Below are 22,681 nucleotides of genomic sequence, written 5' to 3' on the forward strand. Positions count from 1 at the left end.
CTGACCTCTGAGGTGCCAGGGGCTGGAGTTACCTGTATTGCATCCCAGCCTAAGCCTGCTGCCAGCCCATCCCTCATCTCCTTAGCCACCCTCTCGTCCCTGCTAAGGTGGCTGGTGTATGTGGGTGGGGACCACATGCTCTAAGACACAGTCCTTTTGCACTGATGAGTATCTCTCCCCATAAGAGAGGAAAACCAAATCTTTTAGCTTGACCTCTAAATTTGTTATCTTAAGCACATGACAAATGTCCAAAGAATTACACACACAGGGAACTGCTTTGGTGGCTGGGTTGCAAAACACGTATGGTTATTCCTCCTTGTTTCCTGAGATGGTGATGTCCAAACAGACACAATCTAGAAAGCCTGCTTGGAGCGGAGTAAAGGGAGTCTTGGCACATCTCCATCAGTCCCCCTCACCCTCTTGAAAGACAAGCCGATACTCAAAGTATCCACGGGCTTGGCTGGTTCTGTTCTCAAACCACAAACCACTGTCACCTGCCCTCACTCCACAGCTATTCTCATCACAAAGGTCACCAAGGAGCTCCTGACTTCAGAATCCACTGGGCACTGTTCCATCTTCTACTTTTCTTCTGTTCAACAGTTGCCGTCGTTGACACTTCCCTCCTTTTATAAACTGCCTTTACCTTGGCTTCTGACTGATGGCTCTTTCAGTTTCCTCTTATGTTTCTGGCCTCTTCGCAGTGTGTCTCTTATCTCTTCTCCCCTTTCTCCCTCTTAAGTGTTGGCACTTCTCAGAATTCACCTTTAGCTTTCTTCCCTTCCCACTCTGTACTTCCTCTCTGTGCTGTAATCCACGTGTCTTCACCTACCACAACATGCTAATGACCCCAAACTTACAGCTCCTTCCCACCTTGCTCTTAAGAACCAGCTCCACATATCCCATGGGACACAGCACCTCCACTTGGCTATCTAAAAGGCATCTCAATGTGACTGCACTATATGGCACTCCTGCAAAAAAAAAGCACTGCTCCTATTACAAGAACAATCTTCTGTAACTGACGATATCACCTCCTAAGCCAAAAAATAGAGAGTTGCCCTAAATCTTCCGTGTAAACAGAGACTAAACACCTTCTGCTGTTGACTCTTCCTGAATGTCTTCCAGGCCTCCCCCTTCTCTTCACCACCACGAGCCCTGGGTTAGTCTAGGCGCTCAGCTTTTCTTCCCTAGGTTACCGCATTAGCCTTCTGGTTAGATCCTTGTCTTCAGTATCCAAATCTTCCAATTTATCCCATACACTGGTAGAATGAATTTCTCACATTCACTGAAATATCACTTCCCTGACTCAAATTCTTCAGGATTCCCCCATTGTCTCCAAGATAAACCTAACTTCTTAGTCTTGCAGACAAAGCCCTGAATAAATGTGAATATAAAACTGAGCCTGTCTTTCCAGACTCAACTTTCACCACTTTCACATCCTCCATACTGTTCTAAGGAGTAAGTAGCTACTTGCAGTTTCCTGAGTATATCATTCCTTCCTTTCTCTTTATCATTTAAACATACTATTTTCTGTCTGAAAGGTCCCTCTCCCCTATTGTCTTCACTTCATTAACTCCCACTTCCCCCTTAACACTCAGGTGTCACCTCCATCAGGAAAAACTTGCCGACCTCTAACTTACCCTTAAGCCAGACCCCCCCGCCCCTCTCCAGGTAGCTGTACTCACACAGCTACCTGTTCAGACCTCTATCATAATGCTTTGTCTTACAGTTTTTCATTGACTTAAATGACTTCCTTATTAGACTCTAAGCTTCTTGGCTTTGACTTCTGTCTTCTCAATATTATTTAACTCTTTCATAATATGGGTCCAATGTCTATGTTAAAAGAACATACTACGGGGATATTATATAGAGATGCACAGGACTAGCAAGTAAAGTGGGACAAAAGTACTTAGAACCCAAAGAAACACTTTACTGGACGTATGCTACGTCTCAAAAACTTTGGAAAAACAAAAAGACGTCATTTTCTGTCCTAGACAAACAATATGGGAAAGGAAGAAAAAGAAAAGATGGCAATGACCAGCTCCAATAATTTAGGTTCAAGTACCTAAAATGGAAAGAGGGTATTTTGGTGTTATGTATGTTGGAGATGGAAAATAGGCTAAACAAGAAATAGCTAATGTGTGGTGTAACTAATCTATGGCATGTATTAGCTGTTGCCTATTAAGATGTCTTTCATGAAGAACAGAAAATGAAAGCAACCAGAAAAAGGAATGAAGTTTTATTGATTGCTGATGAAGTCAATGGTTTTCAAACTGAGATTACCCAGGAATTTTCAGTTTCCATATACCATCTATTTACTTAATATTTGATATGTATATTTTATATTATTTAAACTTTATAATATGACTTTGTGATAATCATTCTTTCAAAAATTCCAAAAATGCTTGTATTATTGGAGGTGCTACCATCCTAACTCAAGCTACTTAATAGAATTCTGCAGTGTGGCTCCTTCTCATAACCCTTTCCAGGATCCTGAGTTGGAAGAAGCAACAAGAAAACTTTCTTTGAACACCGTCTCACAGCATGGAGCATAAGATAATACTGAAGGAAGATTCGATTACACAAGCTACTGCAGTCTTCATTACAATTATACATGAGTCATCTCATTCCTTTAACTGCTTACCACCAGCCGGCTTTCTTCTTTGGGAGCTAGTCTCTCCAGGAGTTCACAAGCAAGCTGATAGCAGAGAATACTAGACTGACATAAGTTACACTCGATTGTTTTTTCATCCTTCTGGCAGGTGTGGGAGCCTCCCCAGGGGGCTTGGAAGACATTGTTTATAATGGAAATAATGTCCTTTGACAAGCTGTGCTCTAAACCCATCGTGATCCCATCATCTTGTAACTCCATCTGAAAGACACCCAAAAAAAAGCCAAAGAAGAAGGATTTTGGTTCTTTTGTCCCATATTCCATTAGCACACAACTTGGGGAGAATTTTCACTAATTAGCAACAGCGTTAAATTATTTAAAGACAACACAGATTTCTAGACCATAAATATACATTGTTTTCCATGGATTAACCTAAAACAAATATAAATATAAGACAAAGTGGTAAGAATTATTTAAAAACTCAGGTAGGACATTTTAAAAACAGTTGTCTTTTAAACTCCTCACCATGCGAGATTTTACACATTTTAAAAAATGGAACATTTTGTTGTGCCAGAAATTAAAGAAGTATTCAAATAACAGTGAGGACATGTCAAAAAAAGACAAAAAACCAAAAACACAGGAACCAGTCTGAAGGGCCTCCCCACTGGCCGAATACAGATCAATATGTGCATTAAAGTATATAACCATACTAACTGATTACAATCCATCAAATAAAATAATCCATGAGTACATGCTCATTTAAAAACATACATACATAAATGGGAGAGAATGGAAAGCTATTCCTTTATTAAAGTGTCAATTAATAAATTTAGAAGAAATGATGGAATTAGAAAATTATCATTTAGCCCCCTTCATAATCATAATTGATTCAGGCATGAATTATCCATTGAAGCTAAAACTAGTAGATGAAAGTCTGATGAAACACATGAAATGTCATAGTTTGAAAGTATCTCTTCATAAGTTACTCATTAAGGGAAAAACAGTAACTTTATGCATGGTAGAAATCTCCCTAATCAAGTGATCAAAGTTAACCAAGTGATAGATGTTAATGGGACAAATTGACATCATGTGCCTGTTGATATGATACACTTGAAAAGAACACCGCATCACTTCTTTGGAATCCTTGCCAAAAATGAATAATCCAAATCAATTCATAAGGACACATCAGACAAATTCAAATCCTGGGACATTCTACAAAATAACTGGGCTGTACTCTTCAAAAATGTCAAAAATGTGAAAGATAAAGGAAAGACAAATAAACTGCCCCAGAATAAAAAAGATTAAGGAGACAGTATATATCGTTGCAATGAGTGATCTTAGATTGTATTCTGCATCAAAAAAAGTTATTTCTTTTGCTTAAAGGCATTATTAACTCAATTTAAAAATGAACACGTTCCATAGGTGAGAACTATTGTTATAGTACTATAACAATGTTATATTACTGATTTTTATAACTGGACTGTGGTTATGTAAGATAACGTTCTTATTTTTAGAAAATACACACAGAACTGTTTAGGGATAAAGGGACATCATGTCTGCAACTTACTCTCAAATGGTTTATAAAAAAATATACATATATGTGCAGCATATACAACGAAAGAAAAGTAAATGAAGTAAAATGTTAACATCTGGATAATCTGAGGGAGGGGTATTTGGGAAGTCTTTGTATTATTCTTGCAACTTTTCTTTAAGCCTGAAATTATTTCAAAATAAAAAGTTAAAAAGAAGGATGTGGATGTGGCTCAAGTGATTGAGCTCCCACCTACCACACAGGAGGTCCCGGGTTCAGTTCCCGGTGCTCCTGGAGAAGATGAGCAAGACAGCAAGCTGGCACAATGAGCAGGCATGGTGAGCTGACACAACAAGATGATGCGACAAGGAGACACAAAGAGGAAAAACAATGAAAGATACAATAAAGCAGGGAGCTGAGGTGGTTCAGACAATTTGGGCACCTCTCTTCCACGTGGGAGGTTCCAGGTTCTAACGAGAAGATGAGCAGACACAGAAAGCACAAAGCAAATGGACACAGAGAGTTGACAGCAAGCAAAAACAATGAGGGCTGGAGGTAATAAATACATAAAATAAATCTTTCAAGAAAAAATAAAAATTTTTTTAAAGTTAAAAAAGAAATGTTCTCCTTTCCTCACCAAAGCCTTTTCATATCTCCTTTAAAATCTCCTTCAAAAATCATTTTATAAAATATAATAAAATCATCCCCATCACACTAGAATTGTAACTTGCTCTTCCTAACAATAATATCCAGTTTATTTGCCCTATACATTCAACAGAATTAATTCTAATGATGCTAGATATTTCTAAAATTCAAATCCATTCTCATATGTCAATATCACTGCAAATATACATACAAGTACATTCCAGACTCTTTAGGGAATTATTCCAAGTTTGCAAAATGTCTTTAGCAGTGCTGCATCACTTCAGTAAGTGTGCAGATGCCCAACATATAGAAAGAATCACTATATGCTTTCCTTCATTCTTCACCTCCGAACTAAATGAAGCTCATGCTTCAGCTACCTGTTTTAGGAGAAGATCAAACATGAGGATGAAACAATTCAGATTCATTTCATCATCTTCACAATCAAAGTCAATAGTCCTTCCTCCTTGGTGTCCGAAATTCTTGAAAGGGCTACGAAATGGACTACGCATGGGACTCCGAAATGGACTCTGGAAAGGACTATGAAAGGGACTCAGCATATTGTGTTGAACTCGTCGGCCAGGATCAGAGGCAACACTCACCTAGAAGAAAGAACGTCACACTTACAAATGAACTGGCAGAGAAGCTCAAATGGCTGTATAAAATCTTCAAGGACTCTGTGGAAAGCATTTCTAGGTGTTAACATTGACTTCCTTTTCTTATCCAAATGGCATTAGTACCTCCAAATGCTATGGATCCTCTCAAAATATAAAAATAAGAACTGAAACCATCTAAATTTCCTGACTAATTATCAGGTGAATGAAACAAGCACTCTGAAAAAAATGAAGGCAGTTGTATTTGCCATTATATTTTTCATCCCATGAAAGTTTTCAAATTAAACTAAATTGTCTGAATCTACCAAACACCATAAACTGAAAATGAAAACTTACAAAAGTAAAATATTGCAAGACGATTTTTAGAATCATAAGCACAGACTCTCAGATTGATATGACTGGTTAAATAAGAATGGCCTCTGGGGATTTCAACTGTTAAACCATCACGTGAAAACATAATCTACGTCAAGCCTATGGTACTGGCTGGTCTCCATTTGCCAGTACTTGCTGCCTCCTTTGCCCTACTCTCTGCCCTGGCATGCTCTGGACCGCTTCTCTCCTGGCTCCCTTGCTGGCTTCCACCTGGGTTCAGTCAATGGGAGGCACCAGAAGACCTGAAGCAGAAGGAGAGGGAAGTAGGCATATTTTCCACACCCCTTGCCTGCTTTGGTGCTACAACTCTGGCAGTATCTCCATCACTCTACAGGTCCACTAGCCAGCCCTTCCTCCATAGCTTCAGCTCCCACTGGAGTCCAGGAACTCTGGCCCTTGTCCTATCAGCCCTACTGGTATAACGGCTTCCTACTGTTGCTTGAGTCTGGGTGCCTCACCAATTCTTATTTCTCCCTTAACTTTTCCGATAACTTTATAAGCACAGTCTCCATTAAAGTCTCTTCATTTGAACCATCTGGGATAAATTCTCTAGCAGAACACTGATTGATATAACACATCACAGTCAAATCATATCTTCTCTCTCTAAGATCCTGCTAGGAACCACAAGTGCCTAGAGCAGTGATTCTAAGACAAAGAGGAAGGACAGTCCATTAAGGATCAGAATACCTGGATATTGGCAGTGTTATCTACAGCAAGTCACTTCACAGTCACTGAACCTCAGGTGTAAAACTGGGATAACGAGTTCTTCCCTGGCTGCCTTACACAATTCTGTGAGCATCAAATGATATCATTAATTGTGAAAACACGGCACAGTATAAAGTTCTATAAAAGTAATGTAAAATTCTTTGAACAGATTGTACAAAACATGGGGCTGCATAACACAGGGAATCCAGTGGTGGGAAATGGGCTGTGGTTAACAGGACAACCAGAACATTCTCTCAATAACTATAACAAATGTATAATACTAATATAGGATGTTAATAATCAGTTGGATTGGAAGAAAAATATACCAAATGTAAAATGTGAGGTACAGTTAGTAGTAATATTTTGATGATGCTCTTTCCTAGTTTGTAACACGTGTTTCACAACAATGCAAGGTGTTGCTGGTGGGGTGATGTATAGGAGCCCTGTATGAAGATACATATGTTTGTTTTGCAAGTTCACAACTTTTATTATACACTTTTATTTTTTATATGTCCATGTGTGAATGATATAGTTCAATAAAATTTTATTTAAAAGGTATTGTAATATTAAAGATTACAGAAGAAATAAATAAAATATAAATGTTTGGCAGTTGATTTCTAATAGGCAGACGAGGAAAGCAGTAATGATTAAAAAAGAAGCAGCAGCACTGAATACAAACTATAGCCCCCTGATTATGTTATATTTTCCAGCCACTAGACATCAGGTGGAATAACCACAAGCCTCTTGAAGAGGGCAAAGGAAATTTTATGGAGAGATACTTGACAAAGAGAGAGTTGAGAAGAGTTCTTTCCAACCATCACGTAAGTGTCAAGAGCTCCCATACTGATCATGGTCTGAGAATGTCAGTCCATCAACAGAAACCTTATCAGGTCACTGGTCCTCCTTGGAAAAATTACCAAAACTTCCCAAGAGATTTCACACACTTCAGACCAAACTACATTGACTTTTCCCACTCACAAAGGTCCAAACAGGTCGATAAAATGGATTTCATTGGTTCATAGTCACACTCAGTGACTACCCATTGATCCGGTCTTCCCAAAACACGATAGCAAATAAATAAACAAATCCAGTCTCTTCAACCCCAAAGTGAATTATTAGTAAAGAATTCTTATTTGCTAGGGGACAACAAAAAGCTACTCCTTTTCCTTTCATCGTGTGTGAGAGATAGCTAATATAATAGGTATGTATAGGAGAAAAATTCGAAGGAAAATAACTTTCAATAACTTAACTGATTACAGATTAAACATATTTAGGCAAATGTTTTCTAATATTGAATGTGATTAAAAGATTAATGGAGTGAGACGGGGTGAAAAAGCATTTTCTGAGAAGTTTATCATGATGCCATTTTTAGATCTGGCATAACTGACAACTTTCTAAAATCTTAACAAGAAGACAAAAACACTTGTGGCAATAATTACCCTTCGAGCTGCAAGGTTCCCTGCCAGTTCACTGACTCTTGATTTTCTTTGATTTGCCAGTTCTTTGACAGAATTAACTCCATCAGAAAACATACTTATTAGTAGTTGGAGTGGAACCATGATGTCTAACTCCGATAATACCTGAGGGAAAAAGGCATATACCCCCCATCAAAAAATTATAAATATTAAAACTCAACAAAACTACATTTGACATTTTTTTTTCAAAGCAAACTATTGAATAAGTACATTTAGTCTTACATATATTCTGAATATCAGCACAGTCACCCTCAGTTTTTCATACTAAGAAAATCAAAGTTATAAACAAACCACCTTTTCCCCAGTTTCCCACATCCAAGCCACCACATTCTGTCTATTAAACCTCGTAAGTATTTCTTGACACTATAGCTGCCTCTCTATACCCACTGATACTACCTTAGTGCATCACCTTTCTCCCCTGGACAATTCCTAATCTGCGAACAACCACCCTCCCTCCAGGCCATCCTGAGTCCAATCTGCCCTCTCCATTGCTTAGAATGTTCCATCTGATCTTACCATCTAATGCAATCTCAAGTATCCTTCCAAGCCAAAATCAAGTCACCTTATCTGCCATAAATTTTCTGGAAACAGATAGCTCCTTCTTTCAGACAGTACTAATCCATCCTTCATCACTGCTTTCTTAGAACTTTGTACATACCTTTATTAGAGCAATTTTTACTTTTACTATATTGAATGATCTGACACCATCCCTCCCACTGTGAGCTCCTAGAAGAAAGGAAGGGGAGAAGAGGACTATTTCTCATTCTTTTCACTGTCCCAGTGCCAATCACAGTGCCTGGTGCACGGAAGCTCTATAAATGTTTCCACGCTTAATTGATAAATGAAGTAACTTCGACCACTATATTTTTCACTCTATTCCCCACATGAAACAAACTGGAGCAGTGATTCAAAACTGTCTTCAACTGTAATACCCTTACTTCAAACCAAAGCCGTGTCAAAGCCCAGTCTGTAAGCCATGAAAGCTGGCACTGCACAGGTTCACAGCCCTGCCTGTTCACCCCGCCAACGGCACATCTTGAAAACCACTTCTCTTTTAATCCCTTAAAATAGAAACTGAGCCAATATTTAGCCATCTATAGAAGGACTGGCTTTCCTAAAATGAGATTTTATCTTATGACTATCTGTTTGGGGGTGAAAAGTTAAAATTCTGGGCCCTAAAGGCAAGTTTTGAAAAAATGGCCCCTTTACTCTTTGTCAGTTGTGAAAAATATTGTTCCCAAGAGCTAATGGTATCGTATCCTCCTGAGATTCCCAGAAATGCATTTATACCCATAGTTAAACTTAACATTGATTTTTGTCCTCATTTTCTGAAATTGCCCAACCATTATGTCAGGTATTCAATTCAATTTAACAGACTTTTATTGAATATTCACTAAATTCAAGGCATGTGCCAGATGCTGGGAGGAAAGGATGAAGGGGGTTATAAATTTTAAAATGAGTATGATGTGGTCCCTGCACCCAAGGAGTTTGTAATCAGGGGGAGAAACGAACAAAAACTAGCTATAATGGAAGAAAGAAATAGAATACAATTCACACAGAGAACCTGCATGAAGACTGAGGGAAGAAAGAATGAATTCTGATGGGTAAATGGGGTATGAAATAGAAAACGCCATAGAGGAGATGCTTTGTGAGTTGAGCTTTAAAGGGTAAGTTGGACTTCATAAATGGAGAAGGGAGAAAAGGGCACTGCAGGATGAAGAAACAGCACGACCTACTTCCCTAAGTCTAGTTTTCAAGCTTTCTGCATAAAGGACCTGGCTCATATCCAAAGACTGATCAAAATCCTACAAGACAGCTATTATACTTTTAATATCCATAGATAGGAAAATACAGAGCAAAAGCTACTACGAATTTAGTAATGCTATGGCATAAATCTGTATTTTATTAATCACAGCTGTGGCTACATATATTTGGAACATAATCATTTATTTATGCATATAAAGAAATTAGTCTATAGACAGTTCTGGGAAAAAACAGTGATTTATGTACACTTTGCAATAATGCCCCTCCCCTCTTCCACCCTGGGATCTAAAGCCCATACACTAAGAGCTGTTGCCCAAAATGATTGAAAGGATCATTCACTTACATGAAGCCATAGTAATGCTTGTTCCTGCACAGAGGAGGGGTATCCTGTAAAGCGACAACTAATAAAACCAAACATCTCTTCCATTGAAAAGGGTAGAGGACAGAGCTCAATGTCAAACATTTTGCTGGAAAACAGAGCAACAAAAGTAAATGACCAATGGGCATATATCAGGGTCTACTGTTGCCACAAAAACATTTCTGACTATAACCTGTTTGGAGAGTCAAAGCACTTTAATCAGTGTTCTGAATTGCTAGCATGCCCCCTTTCACTGTAGTATAGTTTACGTCATTGGAATATCTCTGCAAAATAAATAATTCATATGGTAGTTAATAACATTAGTGCTACTCATATTAGGTCTAACAGAAGGAACTGCATATCTAAAGAATTAGAGTTGTTCCCCCACATCTAAAACCATTTTCCCTTTAGTGCACCTGAATAGGCAAAATCATACTAAAAAAGAAGAGCAATGTGGGAGGACTTTTACTGCCTGACCTTGAAACATATTATAAAGCTACAGTGGTCAAAACAGCATGGTATTGGCATAAAGATAGACACATTGACCAGCGGAATAGAATTCAGAGTCCAGAAATAAACCCTCACCTCTGAGGTCAACTGGTTTGTTTGGGTTTTTTTAGGCAGTACTGGGGATTGAACCTGGGACTTTACACATGGAAAGCAGGGGCTCAACCACTAAGCTACATCCATTTCCCCAAACTGGTTTTTGACACACGTACCAAGTCCACCTTACTAGGACAAAACAATCTGCTCAACAAATTGTGCTGGACCAACTGGATATCCATAACCAAAAGAATGAAAAGGACCCCATCTCACTCCCTATACAAGAATCAACTCAAATTGGATCAAATATATAAATATAAAAGCCAGGATCATAAAACTACTAGAAGAAAATGTAGGGAAACATCTTCAAGATTTTGTGGTAGGTGGTGGTTTCTTGGATTATTCACCCAAAGCACAAGTAACGAAAGAAAAAATAGGTAAATGGACCTCCTCAAAATTCAACACTTTTGCACCTTAAAAGACTTTGTCCAAAGGGTGAAAAGGCAACCAACTCAATGGGAGAAAATATTTGGAAATCACATATCCAATAAAGGCTTAATATCCATGATATATAAAGAGATGCTACAACTCAACAATAAAAAGACAAACGACCTCATTAAAAAATGGTCCAAAGGTGGGAATAGACATTTGTCCAGAGAAGAAATACAAGTGGTGAAAAAACACATGAAAAAATGTTCAACATCCCTAGGCATTAGGGAAATGCAAATCAAAGCTACAATGAGATATCATTTCACACCTACTAGAATGACCACTATTAAAAAGACAGAAAATTACAAGTGTTGGAAAGATTGTGGAGAGATAGGAACAACTTATTCACTGTTGGTGGGAATGTAGAATGGTACAGCCACTGTGGAGGACTGTTTGGCAGTTCCTAAGGAAGTTGAATATAGATCTGCATATGACCCTGCAACACCACCACTGAGTATATACCCAGCAGAATTGAGAGCAGTGATACGAACAGACATCTGCACACCAAGGTTCATAGTGGCATTATTCACAATTGCCAAAAGATTGAAACAACCAAGGTGTCCATCAACCTAAGAATGGATAAACAAACTCTGGTGTGTATGCATGATGGAATATTATACAGCTGAAAGAAGCATATGACAACAGTATGAACCTGGAGGACATTATGTTGAGTGAAGCAAGCCAGCCACAAAAGGACAAATACTACTGTATGATTGCACTATTATGAACTATATATATACATTGTGTAAACTCATGGAGTTAATAACTAGAACACCAGAAAATAGAATGAGGGTAGAGAATGGAAAGCTGAGGATTAATCTGTGCAGAATTAGTAAAAAGATTGTTTGTTAAACTTAGGAAATGAATAGAAAAGGTGAAAGCACATCACAGTGTTTCTAACTAGCAATGCTATTATATGGGGATGACAATGGTTGAAAAAGAAAGTCTAAGGTTATGTATATTACTAGAAGGAGAGCTAAAAAAGTAACAAAGGACTGTATAGCATTGTGAAACCTCATGTGAAATATGAATATAGGTAATATAGCCTGTATAGAAGGTGTTTCTTTGAAATTGAACCAATGTATGTTAATGTTACAAGATGTTAATGTCAGAAGAAAATGACACCATTATGCTAAGTGAAAGAGACCAGACACAAAGTACTACATGTTGGGAAGCGGACTTGGCCCAGTGGTTAGGGCGTCCATCTACCACATCGGAGGTCCGCAGTGCAAACCCCGGGCCTCCTTGACCCGTGTGGAGCTGGCCCACACCCAGTGCTGATGCGCCCAAGGAGTGCCCTGTCATGCAGGGGTGTCCCCCGTGTAGGGGAGCTCCACACGCAAGGAGTGCGCCCCGTAAGGAGAGCCGCCCAGCGCGAAAAAAAAGTGCAGCCTGCCCAGGAATGGTGCTGCACACATGGAGAGCTGACACAACAAGATGACACAACAAAAAGAAACACAGATTCCCGTGCCACTGACAGCAACAGAAGCGGACAAAGAAGACACAGCAAATAGACACAGAGAACAGACAACCGGGGTGGGGGCAGAAGGGGAGAGAAATAAAGAAAAAATTTTTAAAAATTAAAAAAAAGTACTACATGTTGTATTATTCTATTTATATGAAATGTAAATATAAATGAACTTATAAAGATGGAATTAGATTAGTGGTTATGTAGGGAAGCAGAAAGATAGAGGGATTGTGAGGTGACTGCTAAGGGGTGTGGAGTTTTTCTTCTTGGAATAATGAAATTGTTCTAAAATTTTTTGTTGAGGTGAATGCACAACACTATGATTATACCAAAATCCATTGATTGTACACATGGATGGAATGTATGGTATGTGAATATACCTCAATGCTTTAAAAATAATAAATAGGGAAACGAATGTGGCTCAACAGATACAGCATCCGCCTACCATATAGGAGGTCCAAGAGTTCGATACTCAGGGCCTCCTGGCTCGTGGGGTAAGCTGGCCCACACACAGTGCTGCTGCACACAAGGAGTGCTGGCCCACACAGGGATGCCCCCGCCTAAGGGTGACCCCACACAAGGAGAAGCCCCTGTCCAAGGAGAGCCACCCCACACAAAACCACAGCCTGCCCAGGAGTGGTGCCACACATATGGAGAGCTGACGCAGCAAGATGACACAACAAAAAGAGACACATATCCCCAGTGCCGCCTGATGAGAATACAAGCAGACACAGATGAACACACAAAGAATGGACACAGAGAGCAGACAATGGGTAGGGGGCAGGGCAGAGAAAAAAAGTACTTTTTAAAAAATAATAATATTAAATAAAATAAAAATAATAAATAAAAAATACATTTTCCTTTTGCACTTTCCCCACCATGGGTCCAAATCATAACTATATTTGAAAAAAAAAAGCAAACAATATGGTGTGCCTACTTATTATTCCACAAAAGCAAAATCTTTTTGGAACACTTCTAAATCATCATGATTTCTAGCAGCTATTTCATTTGGGTGGCGTGGGTTTTAAATTTCTCCACAGGGTTGTTAAAAAGCACACAGAAAGTGCTCAATGAATGATAAGTGTATAATCACAGGAGTTCATCGAACTACTTACCCACCTTAATACTTCCCTGAATTCTTTCAACTGATTATCTGGGACTTCTGTTCTGATGGCTTCTAGCCACTCAGGCATGACACACTCCCACACGGACTGGCTGATCACATTGTAGGGGATCAGGCAGAGGATGCGGTTGAGACCTTCCTTCAACTGGGTCACTGTGCTGCAGGACTTATCCCAGTATCCACCAACCTAGGATTTCCAAAGCCACAGAGAAGAACAAAAAAATGCACTTGTTACATGTCCTTATTACTCAAGGACTTCCTACAGGAAATGAGTACAGAAAAATACCAAGATCCATTACATCTGAATGCTAAGACAAAAACCTTCAGAGTGAGCTTTGTAAGAACTGACGAACCACAAGGATCAATTAGTTATGAAAAGGGAAAAGTAGCTATGAGTAGGCCCAAGTATTAATACCCAATTAAATTTGGACTATTGCACTGCAGATTCTCCGAAACACATGACTTAAAATTCCAAAGATTTATTCTTGACAGGATGAACGTACTTCTGGAACGTTATTATTTCCTAAGTCTGACAAACCCATTACAATATGTGCAGTTAAACCTGTGCTTCAGAGGAACACGGGTTTCTACTACTGTACACTTTGTATTGAAGATTTTTCATTATGGAAAATAAAACAGAATAGAGTGCTTTTTTTACATGTATCCTGCATATTCTGCCACTATATCTTTTCCTAAGAATGTCAAAGGCTGATTGAATCCATGAATAAAAAAGACTGGCATGTTTTACTACTTAAGATAGCATCTTCATTTTATATGGCAGAAAAACACTTTAAAAAGAGGAATTTAAGTTCTGCTTACAATCATGCTCTTAGACAAAGAGCCTCTAATTTTTTTTTTCAAACATAATCCAATCGCTATATTTGGAATTCAAAAATAATGTCAAACTGCTACAATATGGATTATTGTAAGCATCAAAGGAGCAAAGGTTGCTGATCTTGAGTCTTTTCCACACAACACAAAATATGTGGGAAATTACCTTATTTTAAATGAACCTAATTTTAAAATTTTTATTATTGCATCTAGAATTCTAAGTTAACTCAAAGAATCAAATCAATATTCAATTTAAATCTCAATATCTCTTTGGTGCCATACTGACCAAAATCCTAGATAAGTGACTAAACAGTTTAAAGAAGTGACTATTTCCAGAATTTTTTTGTGGTGGTTACAGCACAGACTCAGAGGAGCTGGTACTGATAATGTTGAGATCCTGGGATGTATCACAGCTGAGGTTCCTTTGGCCACATAATCATTTATTCTTGTCTTTCAGATCACACCACTCCTTCACTATTCCAAAAGAAATAATAACAGAAAACAAAGAATGTCAGGAAACGGGATATTTCCATTATGCAAAAATTCATTTTATATACGGTCAGAAGGTGGCACCAAAGAAGAAAGAAGTACGTTTTCACAAATGCACAGAATGCTCTGGGTCTCGGAAATCAAATAAAAGCTACTCCTTTAGATGGTCTGTGTTCCTTAAATGCCTTATTTTAAAACTGTATTAAACTGAAAATTGTCTCAAAACCTTTTTGAAAGTAACCTGAAGATTACAAATAAAAATAAAACTTAGAAAATACCTTGAAAAAAAATTTCATGTATTGCTTCTGAAAACTGATTCTGGGTACCCACCTTGCTAGGTTAGACATAAATTATATTGTATTCCAGAAATATAGGTTCTTCCCCACAGTACATTTGAAGCCTGTGATCCACTGAAGCAAAAGCAAGAAGTATTTGTCCTACCAATCAGAGGTAAAAGAACATTCTGGCAGTCCCTGAACCTTTTTGGCATTTCAAATGGCAGGGCAGGAATGCCTGCCATTCATCTCCAGGAGTATATGTGAAACCACTGGAACTGCCTCTTACTGAAGGGTAGCCAGTGAAGGGTGTCCAGAAAAGGACAGAGCCCTAGCAATCTCATACAGACCCTTCTTGTTTTTTCTGGTTCTTAGCAAAAATATTCATCTGTATCAAGAAAAAATATTCTCTTAAATTCTTAAAGATATCCCACAAACTGTCTTGCCATCCATCCTTTCCCAATCCCAAACCAACATCAAAGCAGCATGTTGTGTAAAATAGTTCCTAAAATAGATCCATTGAGCGGCACTGACTAAAATAAGGAGAGATGTTCCTTTTCTACAGACACTAATGGTCTAATGGCGAAAGCAGTGCTCTTTCTCTCCACCAGGGTTGAAGCCTTAGGTCTCCACTTACCCTGGCAAACTCCATTGGTTTGGGAAGAAGGCACATGACCATGACATCAAAGCGAACATCACATACTGTCTTCAACCACTTGGTGACAAACTGAGGCTTCAGTTTTTCCACCAAACTCCCAACTTCGTCATCCATCATATATGCCGTGGAGTGAAACCACTGGAACACCATGGCCACCAGCCTGGCCAGGCTCTCCGTGGGTGTGTTCTCACTGGGTGTGCACAGGCTCACCTGGAAATGGGCAGATTAGAGCCCTGCTTCAGCCTCCATCCTTCTTTACGTAATTAGTACATGCACATCAAAAGACAGAAAAAAAGAAAAAAAGGTCCCAGAAAAATCCATTCAAAATAGGCAGTTTTATAAATGATAAGGTGCTTATCCTGGAAACCGTGTTCCCTTCTACAGGAAGACAGGGATTGCAACAATAATTTCACCTCTATATTTCTCCTTCCAATAAGCCCTTTTCTCTAATCAAAAAAAACCTATTATGTAATCTACACAAGATAAATGCTTTTAACAAGTTGTCTATAAAATATTTCATCAAAGCCTTCTGTTAAAAAATAATAATCAGTTCTAAAATTATCAGATTTAGCTAAGAATTCTCTATCAGTAATAACTCTGTCACTATGAACCACCTCCTCCGAACTCTCCACATTGCAACAGCCACCTTAAAATAGCTCATCATTCATTCATTCATTCTGAAATAAACTTTCATTGAGCACTGTAGTAGGCTCCAGGAACACAAAAAAAGAAACAAAACACTGTCTCTGCCTTCAAAAGCGTTCACAGTGACAGTCACTGTGGTTAGCTCATAAGTTCCAGGTAGCAAGACAGAAGAAATCAACAATTAAAGCCTAATTTTGTAAAAACTTTTTCAGGGAACCGTGTGAAAGCATAAGACAGATGCACCACAATGGTGACTTAATTCATGTCTCCAAAGAGCAAAAACAGTATCTTGCTTCTTTGTAGGACTGGTAGATTCAGCTTGCCTGGGACTTTGGGGCTGTATGTTGATCTCGACTGACTGCATATTGCAGGTGAATAAGTCAAGAGCAAGCACATTCCCTGCTAAAAGGATCACACTGGTTAGTCTGGCTGTAATTTCTATTTAGCTGCTCTCACAGACATTGTCTAAACACACAAAAAGCTCCAAAGGGACTGAACTTTTTTTTTAATCCATACATATAAATGTCAGGATATGAATTATCTGTAAATTACATCAAATCCAGTGTTTGACATTATATCCAGCAACTTTCCCATTTGTTTCCTGCCAAAATGCGCATTTCAATCCATCTATGCCCTGGTACAGTAGGTTTCAACACCTGTCTATTCATTAGAATCAGCCGGGGAGTTTTATTTGTTTTGTTTTGTTTTTTTAATACCAAACATTCTGGTTTTATTTGTCTGGGTGGGATCTGGGCACCGTTTTTTGTTTTGTTTTGTATTGTTTTATTTGTTTTTTTAAAGCTTCCCAGGTAAATCTAATGTGCAGCCCAGGGTTGAAAGCCACTGCCCTAGAGTACAGAGTCACATTTCTAAGTTCAATTTGTCACTACTATTTACTTCTTTAAAAAGAACAGAAGACATTCCTCATCGGTGCAATCTTGGAATGAGAAATAAGAAAGTGGAGAATAGTTAACTTCTTTTTCTTACTAAGAACCATATTCCAAATTGACTAAGTAGTCGCTGGTCATGTTTATCATCGTCCTTGTTATCAAAGTCAGTATTGTCCAAGGAGTGGTGGGAAGAGGAGAGCCCCAGCTGCCTCCGGCGGTTCAGTTCGTATTCCCGCTGCTCTGCATGGAACTCGGCTTCTTTCAACAAGCTGCAAGAGAGGAGTTATTTCAAATGAGACCCTCTGAAACACATCATAGATTGCCACCTAGTCTAAAGCCGATTACTTCCTGAATATTCGAGCATCACTAATTGCTCTCTTCCAGATGGGTGGGAGTTAGTCCAGGAGGACTACTTCCATTTCTTTATTATTTTGTACTCCATTTCCATTTCAAAGATAAATAAACTGAAGTACAAAAAGGCTACTTCCTACAATCAGAGTCAAGCAGAACTGACTTCTGACTTTGACTTTTGGTTCACCAGCTATCCCACTACAAGTTATCGTGTCTCCTATATCTATCTTGAAGCTAAGTGGACAAAAAAATGCACGATTCAAGGAGAAACTGAGCAACTTGTACACAAACAGAAAATATTCGATATCTAGTACTTGAAAATCTGAAAGTAAAGCAATGAAGATTAATTTTTCAATCTGCTAAACACATAATCATTAAAAATAGTAATAAGACCTAATGTTGGCCAGCAAAACCTAGCAATTTCTTGCAGCACTGTAAATTCACAGGCACACTTTAAAAGACAATTTGGTAATATATCAAGAGGAAGTAAAATATTCATACCCTTTTACCCAGTCAACTCACATCTCAAATCTACCCTACATAAATTAAAAATACAGGAAAAACACTTTGCACAAAAATATTTTCCCAGTTATTTATAATAGAAAAAAAATGAAAGTAATCTAAATGACTAATGACAGAAGAAAATAAAGAGAAAAATAAGATGTATTTAGATAAATATTATGTATCCACTAAAAAATGATAAATGTGGAAACTATATGGAAACATAGAAAAGAACTAATGGTATCATGTTTTACCAAAAAGGATCATGGCTACACAGGGATTACAGTTACATAAACAAAACATGCATTTGACTAAAACTAGAACTTGTGCAAAACTGATGATGATGATGGCAGTAGGGGTGATTTGGTTTTCGTTTTGGCTTTTTGTTTTATCCTGGGGGATGGAGCAGTCTTTTCCAAACATTCTGTAAGGTTTTATTTGGCAAATATTTATAGTATTTAAATCACAATATGTCAACCACTGGGATAAAAGAAAAATGAAAAACTGAGTCCCTAACCTTAAACACGTACAGGCTAATACTATTTTTTAACTTTTAAAAATATTGCTTCAATGAATACTATACAAAAAGAGAACTGTAGAGTCATCATTTTTTAAAAGAATATTGAGCTAATTCATTTTGTTTTTATTAGAGAAGTTGTGAGTTTACAAAATAATTATGCATAACATACAGGATTCCTATACATCACCCCACCATCAACACCTTGCATTGTTGGGAAACATTTTTCACAGATTATGAAAGAACATCCTTAAAACATTACTGCCAACTATACATTTGGTGTATTTTCCCCATAAACCACCCTATTGCTAACACCATATATTAGTACTGTATATTTGCTACAGTTCATGAGAGAAGGATCTCATATTTGTACTGTTAACCACAGTCCATCATCCACCATGGCGTTCACTGTGTTATACAGTCCAATGCCTCATACAACCCTTCTACAATGTACACTCAAGTTCATCAGATTTGTACTACCTTCACCTCAGTCAATTTTAGAATATTTCATTACTCCAAAAGAATATATCCCTAGGGAAGCAGACTTGGCTCAACAGATAGAGCATCCGCCTACCACGTGGGCGGTCCACAGTTCAAACCCAGGGCCTCCTTGACCCGTGTGGAGCTGGCCCACACACAGTGCTGATGCATGCAAGGACTGCTGTGCCAAGTAGGGGTGTCCCCCGCGTAGGGGAGCCCCATGTGCAAGGAGTGCACCCCATAAGGAGAGCCACCCAGTGCAAAAGAAAGTCCAGCCTGCGCAGGAGTGGTGCCACACACATGGAGAGCTGCCTCAGCAAGATGACACAACCAAAAGAGACACAGATTCCTGCTGACAAGAATACAAGCGGACACAGAAGAACACACAGTGAATGGACACAGAGAACAGACAACTGGGGCGAGGGGGGGGGGGGCGGGCAGAGGAAGGGGCAAGAAATAAATTTTTAAAATAAATCTTTAAAGAAAATATCCCATACCCTTTTATACCCCCATTGGTGACCCTCATCATTGATTATAGTACCTTCTTTGCCACTGATGTAAAAATTTTACAGTAATTAACTATACTCCATAAGTTACATTAGTTGTATTTTCCCATGTATCACCATATTCTTAACACCTTGTAATAGTGACATACATTTGTTCTAGCTCATGGAACACTCTTGAGTTTGTACTATAAACAACAATCCTCATACCACCAAGTTCACAATTTTATTCAGGCCCTAGATTATCCTCCAGCTTTCTTTCAATTGGCATTTACATCCCTAGACTACACCTTTTAGCCATAATCACATTTATAAATCAGTATTTTTAGTTATACTCATAATGTGTTTCCATCAACTCTATCCATTTCCACAAATTTACACCCTTATTAAAAATTCTACATACATTAACACCAGCTCCCCCTTCTCAACCTTCATTCTATTGCCTAGTAACCCATACTTTAGAGGTTAACTCCATGAATTCTCTTATTATACTTAGTTCATACTGGTGAGATCATACAATATTTGTCCTTTTTTGTCTGGCTTATTTCACTCAACATAATATCTTCAAGGATCATCCATGTTGTCATATGCAGCCCAACTTGATTTCTTCTGACAGCTGAGTGGTATTTCATTGTATGTAGACTCCACATTTTGTTTATCCACTCATCAGTTGATGGACACTTGGATTGCTTCCATCTTTTAGCAAGTTTGAATAATGCTGCTATGAACATCAGTTTGCAAATAACTGTTTGCACCCATGCTTTCAGTTCTTTGGAGTTTTTCCTAGTAGGGGTATTACTGGATCATACAGCAGATCTATATTTAGTTCCCTGAGGAACCACAGAACTGTCTTGCACAGAGGCCACGCCATTCTGCATTCCCACCAACAGTGAAGAACTGTTCCTATTTCTCCACAACCTCTCCAGCACTTACAGCTGTTTTATTAATAATGGTCCTCCTATAAAGTATGAAATGTTATTTCATTATAGTTTTGATCTGCATTTCCCTAACAGCTATTGATGTTGAACATCTTTTCATGTGGTTTTGGCATTTGTATTTCCTCTCTGGAAAAATGTCTATTCAGGTATTTTGACTATTTTTATTGAGTTGCTTACCTTTCTATCATTGACCTGTATGATCTCTCTATATAACATGGAAACCAGACCCATACTGAATGTGGTTTCCAAATATTTTCTCCCATTGAGTGGGCTGCCTTTTCACCATCTTGACAAAGTCATTTGAAGCACAAAAGTGTTTAATTTTGAGGAAGTCCCATTTATCTATCTTTTCTTTCATTCCTCATGCTATGGGTGTCAGGTTTAAGAAACAACCACCTACCAAACATCTTGAAGATGTTTCTCTATACTTTCTTCAAGGAGTTTTATGAGTCTAGCTTTTACATTAAGATCTTTGATCCAGTTTGAGTTAATTTTTGTAGAAGGGCTCTTCATTCCTTCTTTTGATTATGTATATCCAATTCTCCTAGAACCATTTGTTGAATAGGCTGTTCTGACCCAGCTGGGTGGGTTTGACAGCCTTGTCAAAAACCACTTGACCACAGATTTAAGGGTCTGTTTCTGTACTCTCAATTCAATTCCATTGATCAATCTGTTTATCTTTATGCCAGAATCATACTGGTTTTACAAGTGTTTCTAAATAATATGTTTTAAAGTAGAGAACTGAGAGTTCTCCAACTTTGTTCTTCTTTAAGATATTTTTGACTAACTGAGGCCCATTATCCTTCCAAATAACTTTCATAACTGGCTTTTTCATTACTGCAAGAAAAAGGCTTTTGGAAGGTTTATTGGGATGCACTGAATCTATAAAACATTTTGGGTAGAATTGACATCTTAATAATATTTAGTCTTCCAATTCGAGAACATGGAATGCCCTTCCATTTATTTAGGTCTTCTTTGGCTTCATTTAGCAATTTTTGTAGTTTTCTAAATGTAGGTCTTTTATGTCCTTGGTTAAGTTTATTCCTAAATATTTGATTCTTTTTTTTTTTTTATTATTATTTTTTAAAGATTTATTTTTTTATTTATTTAATTCCCCTCCCCTGCCCCGGTTGTCTGTTTTCTGTGTCTTTTTGCTGCGTCTTGTTTCTTTGTCCGCTTCTGTTGTCGTCAGCGGCACGGGAAGTGTGGGCGGCGCCATTCCTCGGCAGGCTGCTCCCTCCTTCGCGCTGGGCGGCTCTCCTTATGGGTGCACTCCTTGCGTGTGGGGCTCCCCTACTGCGGGGGACACCCTTGTGTGGCACAGCACTCCTTGCGCGCATCAGCACTGTGCATGGGCCAGCTCCACACGGGTCAAGGAGGCCTGGGGTTTGAACCGCGGGCCTCCCATGTGGTAGACGGACGCCCTAACCACTGGGCCAAAGTCCGTTTCCCAATATTTGATTCTTTTAGTTGCTATTGCAAATGGACATTTTTTCCTGACTTCCTCCTCAGGTTGCTCATTAACAATGTATAGAAATGCTACTGACTTTTGCATAAAAATCTTGTGTCCTGCACTTTCCTGAAATGGTTTATTAATTCTAGTAGTTTTGTTGTGGATTTTCCAGGATTTTCTAGGTATTGGATCATATCATCAGTCAATAGTGAAAGTTTTACTTCTTCCTTTCCGACTTGGGCACCTTTTATTTCCTTTTCTTGTCTAACTGCTGTAGCTAAACTTCTGGCACAATACTGAATAACAGTGGTGACAATGGGCATTCTTGTCTTGCTCCCAATCTCAGCAGGAAAGCTTTCAGTCTTTCACCATTGAATACAATGGTAGCTGTGGGTTTTTCATATATACAGAGAGAGTTTCCTTCTATTCCTATCTTTTGGAGTGTTTTTATCAAGAAC

At 38.4% G+C, this 22,681-nt stretch overlaps 1 protein-coding gene across 8 annotated transcripts in view; it reads right to left on the minus strand.

Annotated features, from left to right (window-relative positions):
- The window catches only part of UNC79 (unc-79 homolog, NALCN channel complex subunit), a 329,268-nt gene that overhangs the window by 133,522 nt on the left and 173,065 nt on the right, over positions 1 to 22,681 (minus strand). For all 8 annotated transcript variants that reach the window (XM_058292338.2, XM_058292349.2, XM_058292334.1 and 5 more), the window contains exons 13-19: positions 17,578 to 17,749; positions 15,925 to 16,155; positions 13,689 to 13,879; positions 10,055 to 10,178; positions 7,912 to 8,052; positions 5,162 to 5,383; positions 2,642 to 2,869 (exon numbers count right to left, since the gene is read on the minus strand). In XM_058292338.2, coding sequence (XP_058148321.1) covers positions 2,642 to 2,869; positions 5,162 to 5,383; positions 7,912 to 8,052; positions 10,055 to 10,178; positions 13,689 to 13,879; positions 15,925 to 16,155; positions 17,578 to 17,749 — 1,309 coding nt within the window. The remainder of the gene's footprint in view (positions 1 to 2,641; positions 2,870 to 5,161; positions 5,384 to 7,911; positions 8,053 to 10,054; positions 10,179 to 13,688; positions 13,880 to 15,924; positions 16,156 to 17,577; positions 17,750 to 22,681) is intronic.

The sequence above is a fragment of the Dasypus novemcinctus genome, chromosome 3, assembly GCF_030445035.2.
Source record: "Dasypus novemcinctus isolate mDasNov1 chromosome 3, mDasNov1.1.hap2, whole genome shotgun sequence".
In the NCBI taxonomy this organism is placed as follows: domain Eukaryota; kingdom Metazoa; phylum Chordata; class Mammalia; order Cingulata; family Dasypodidae; genus Dasypus; species Dasypus novemcinctus.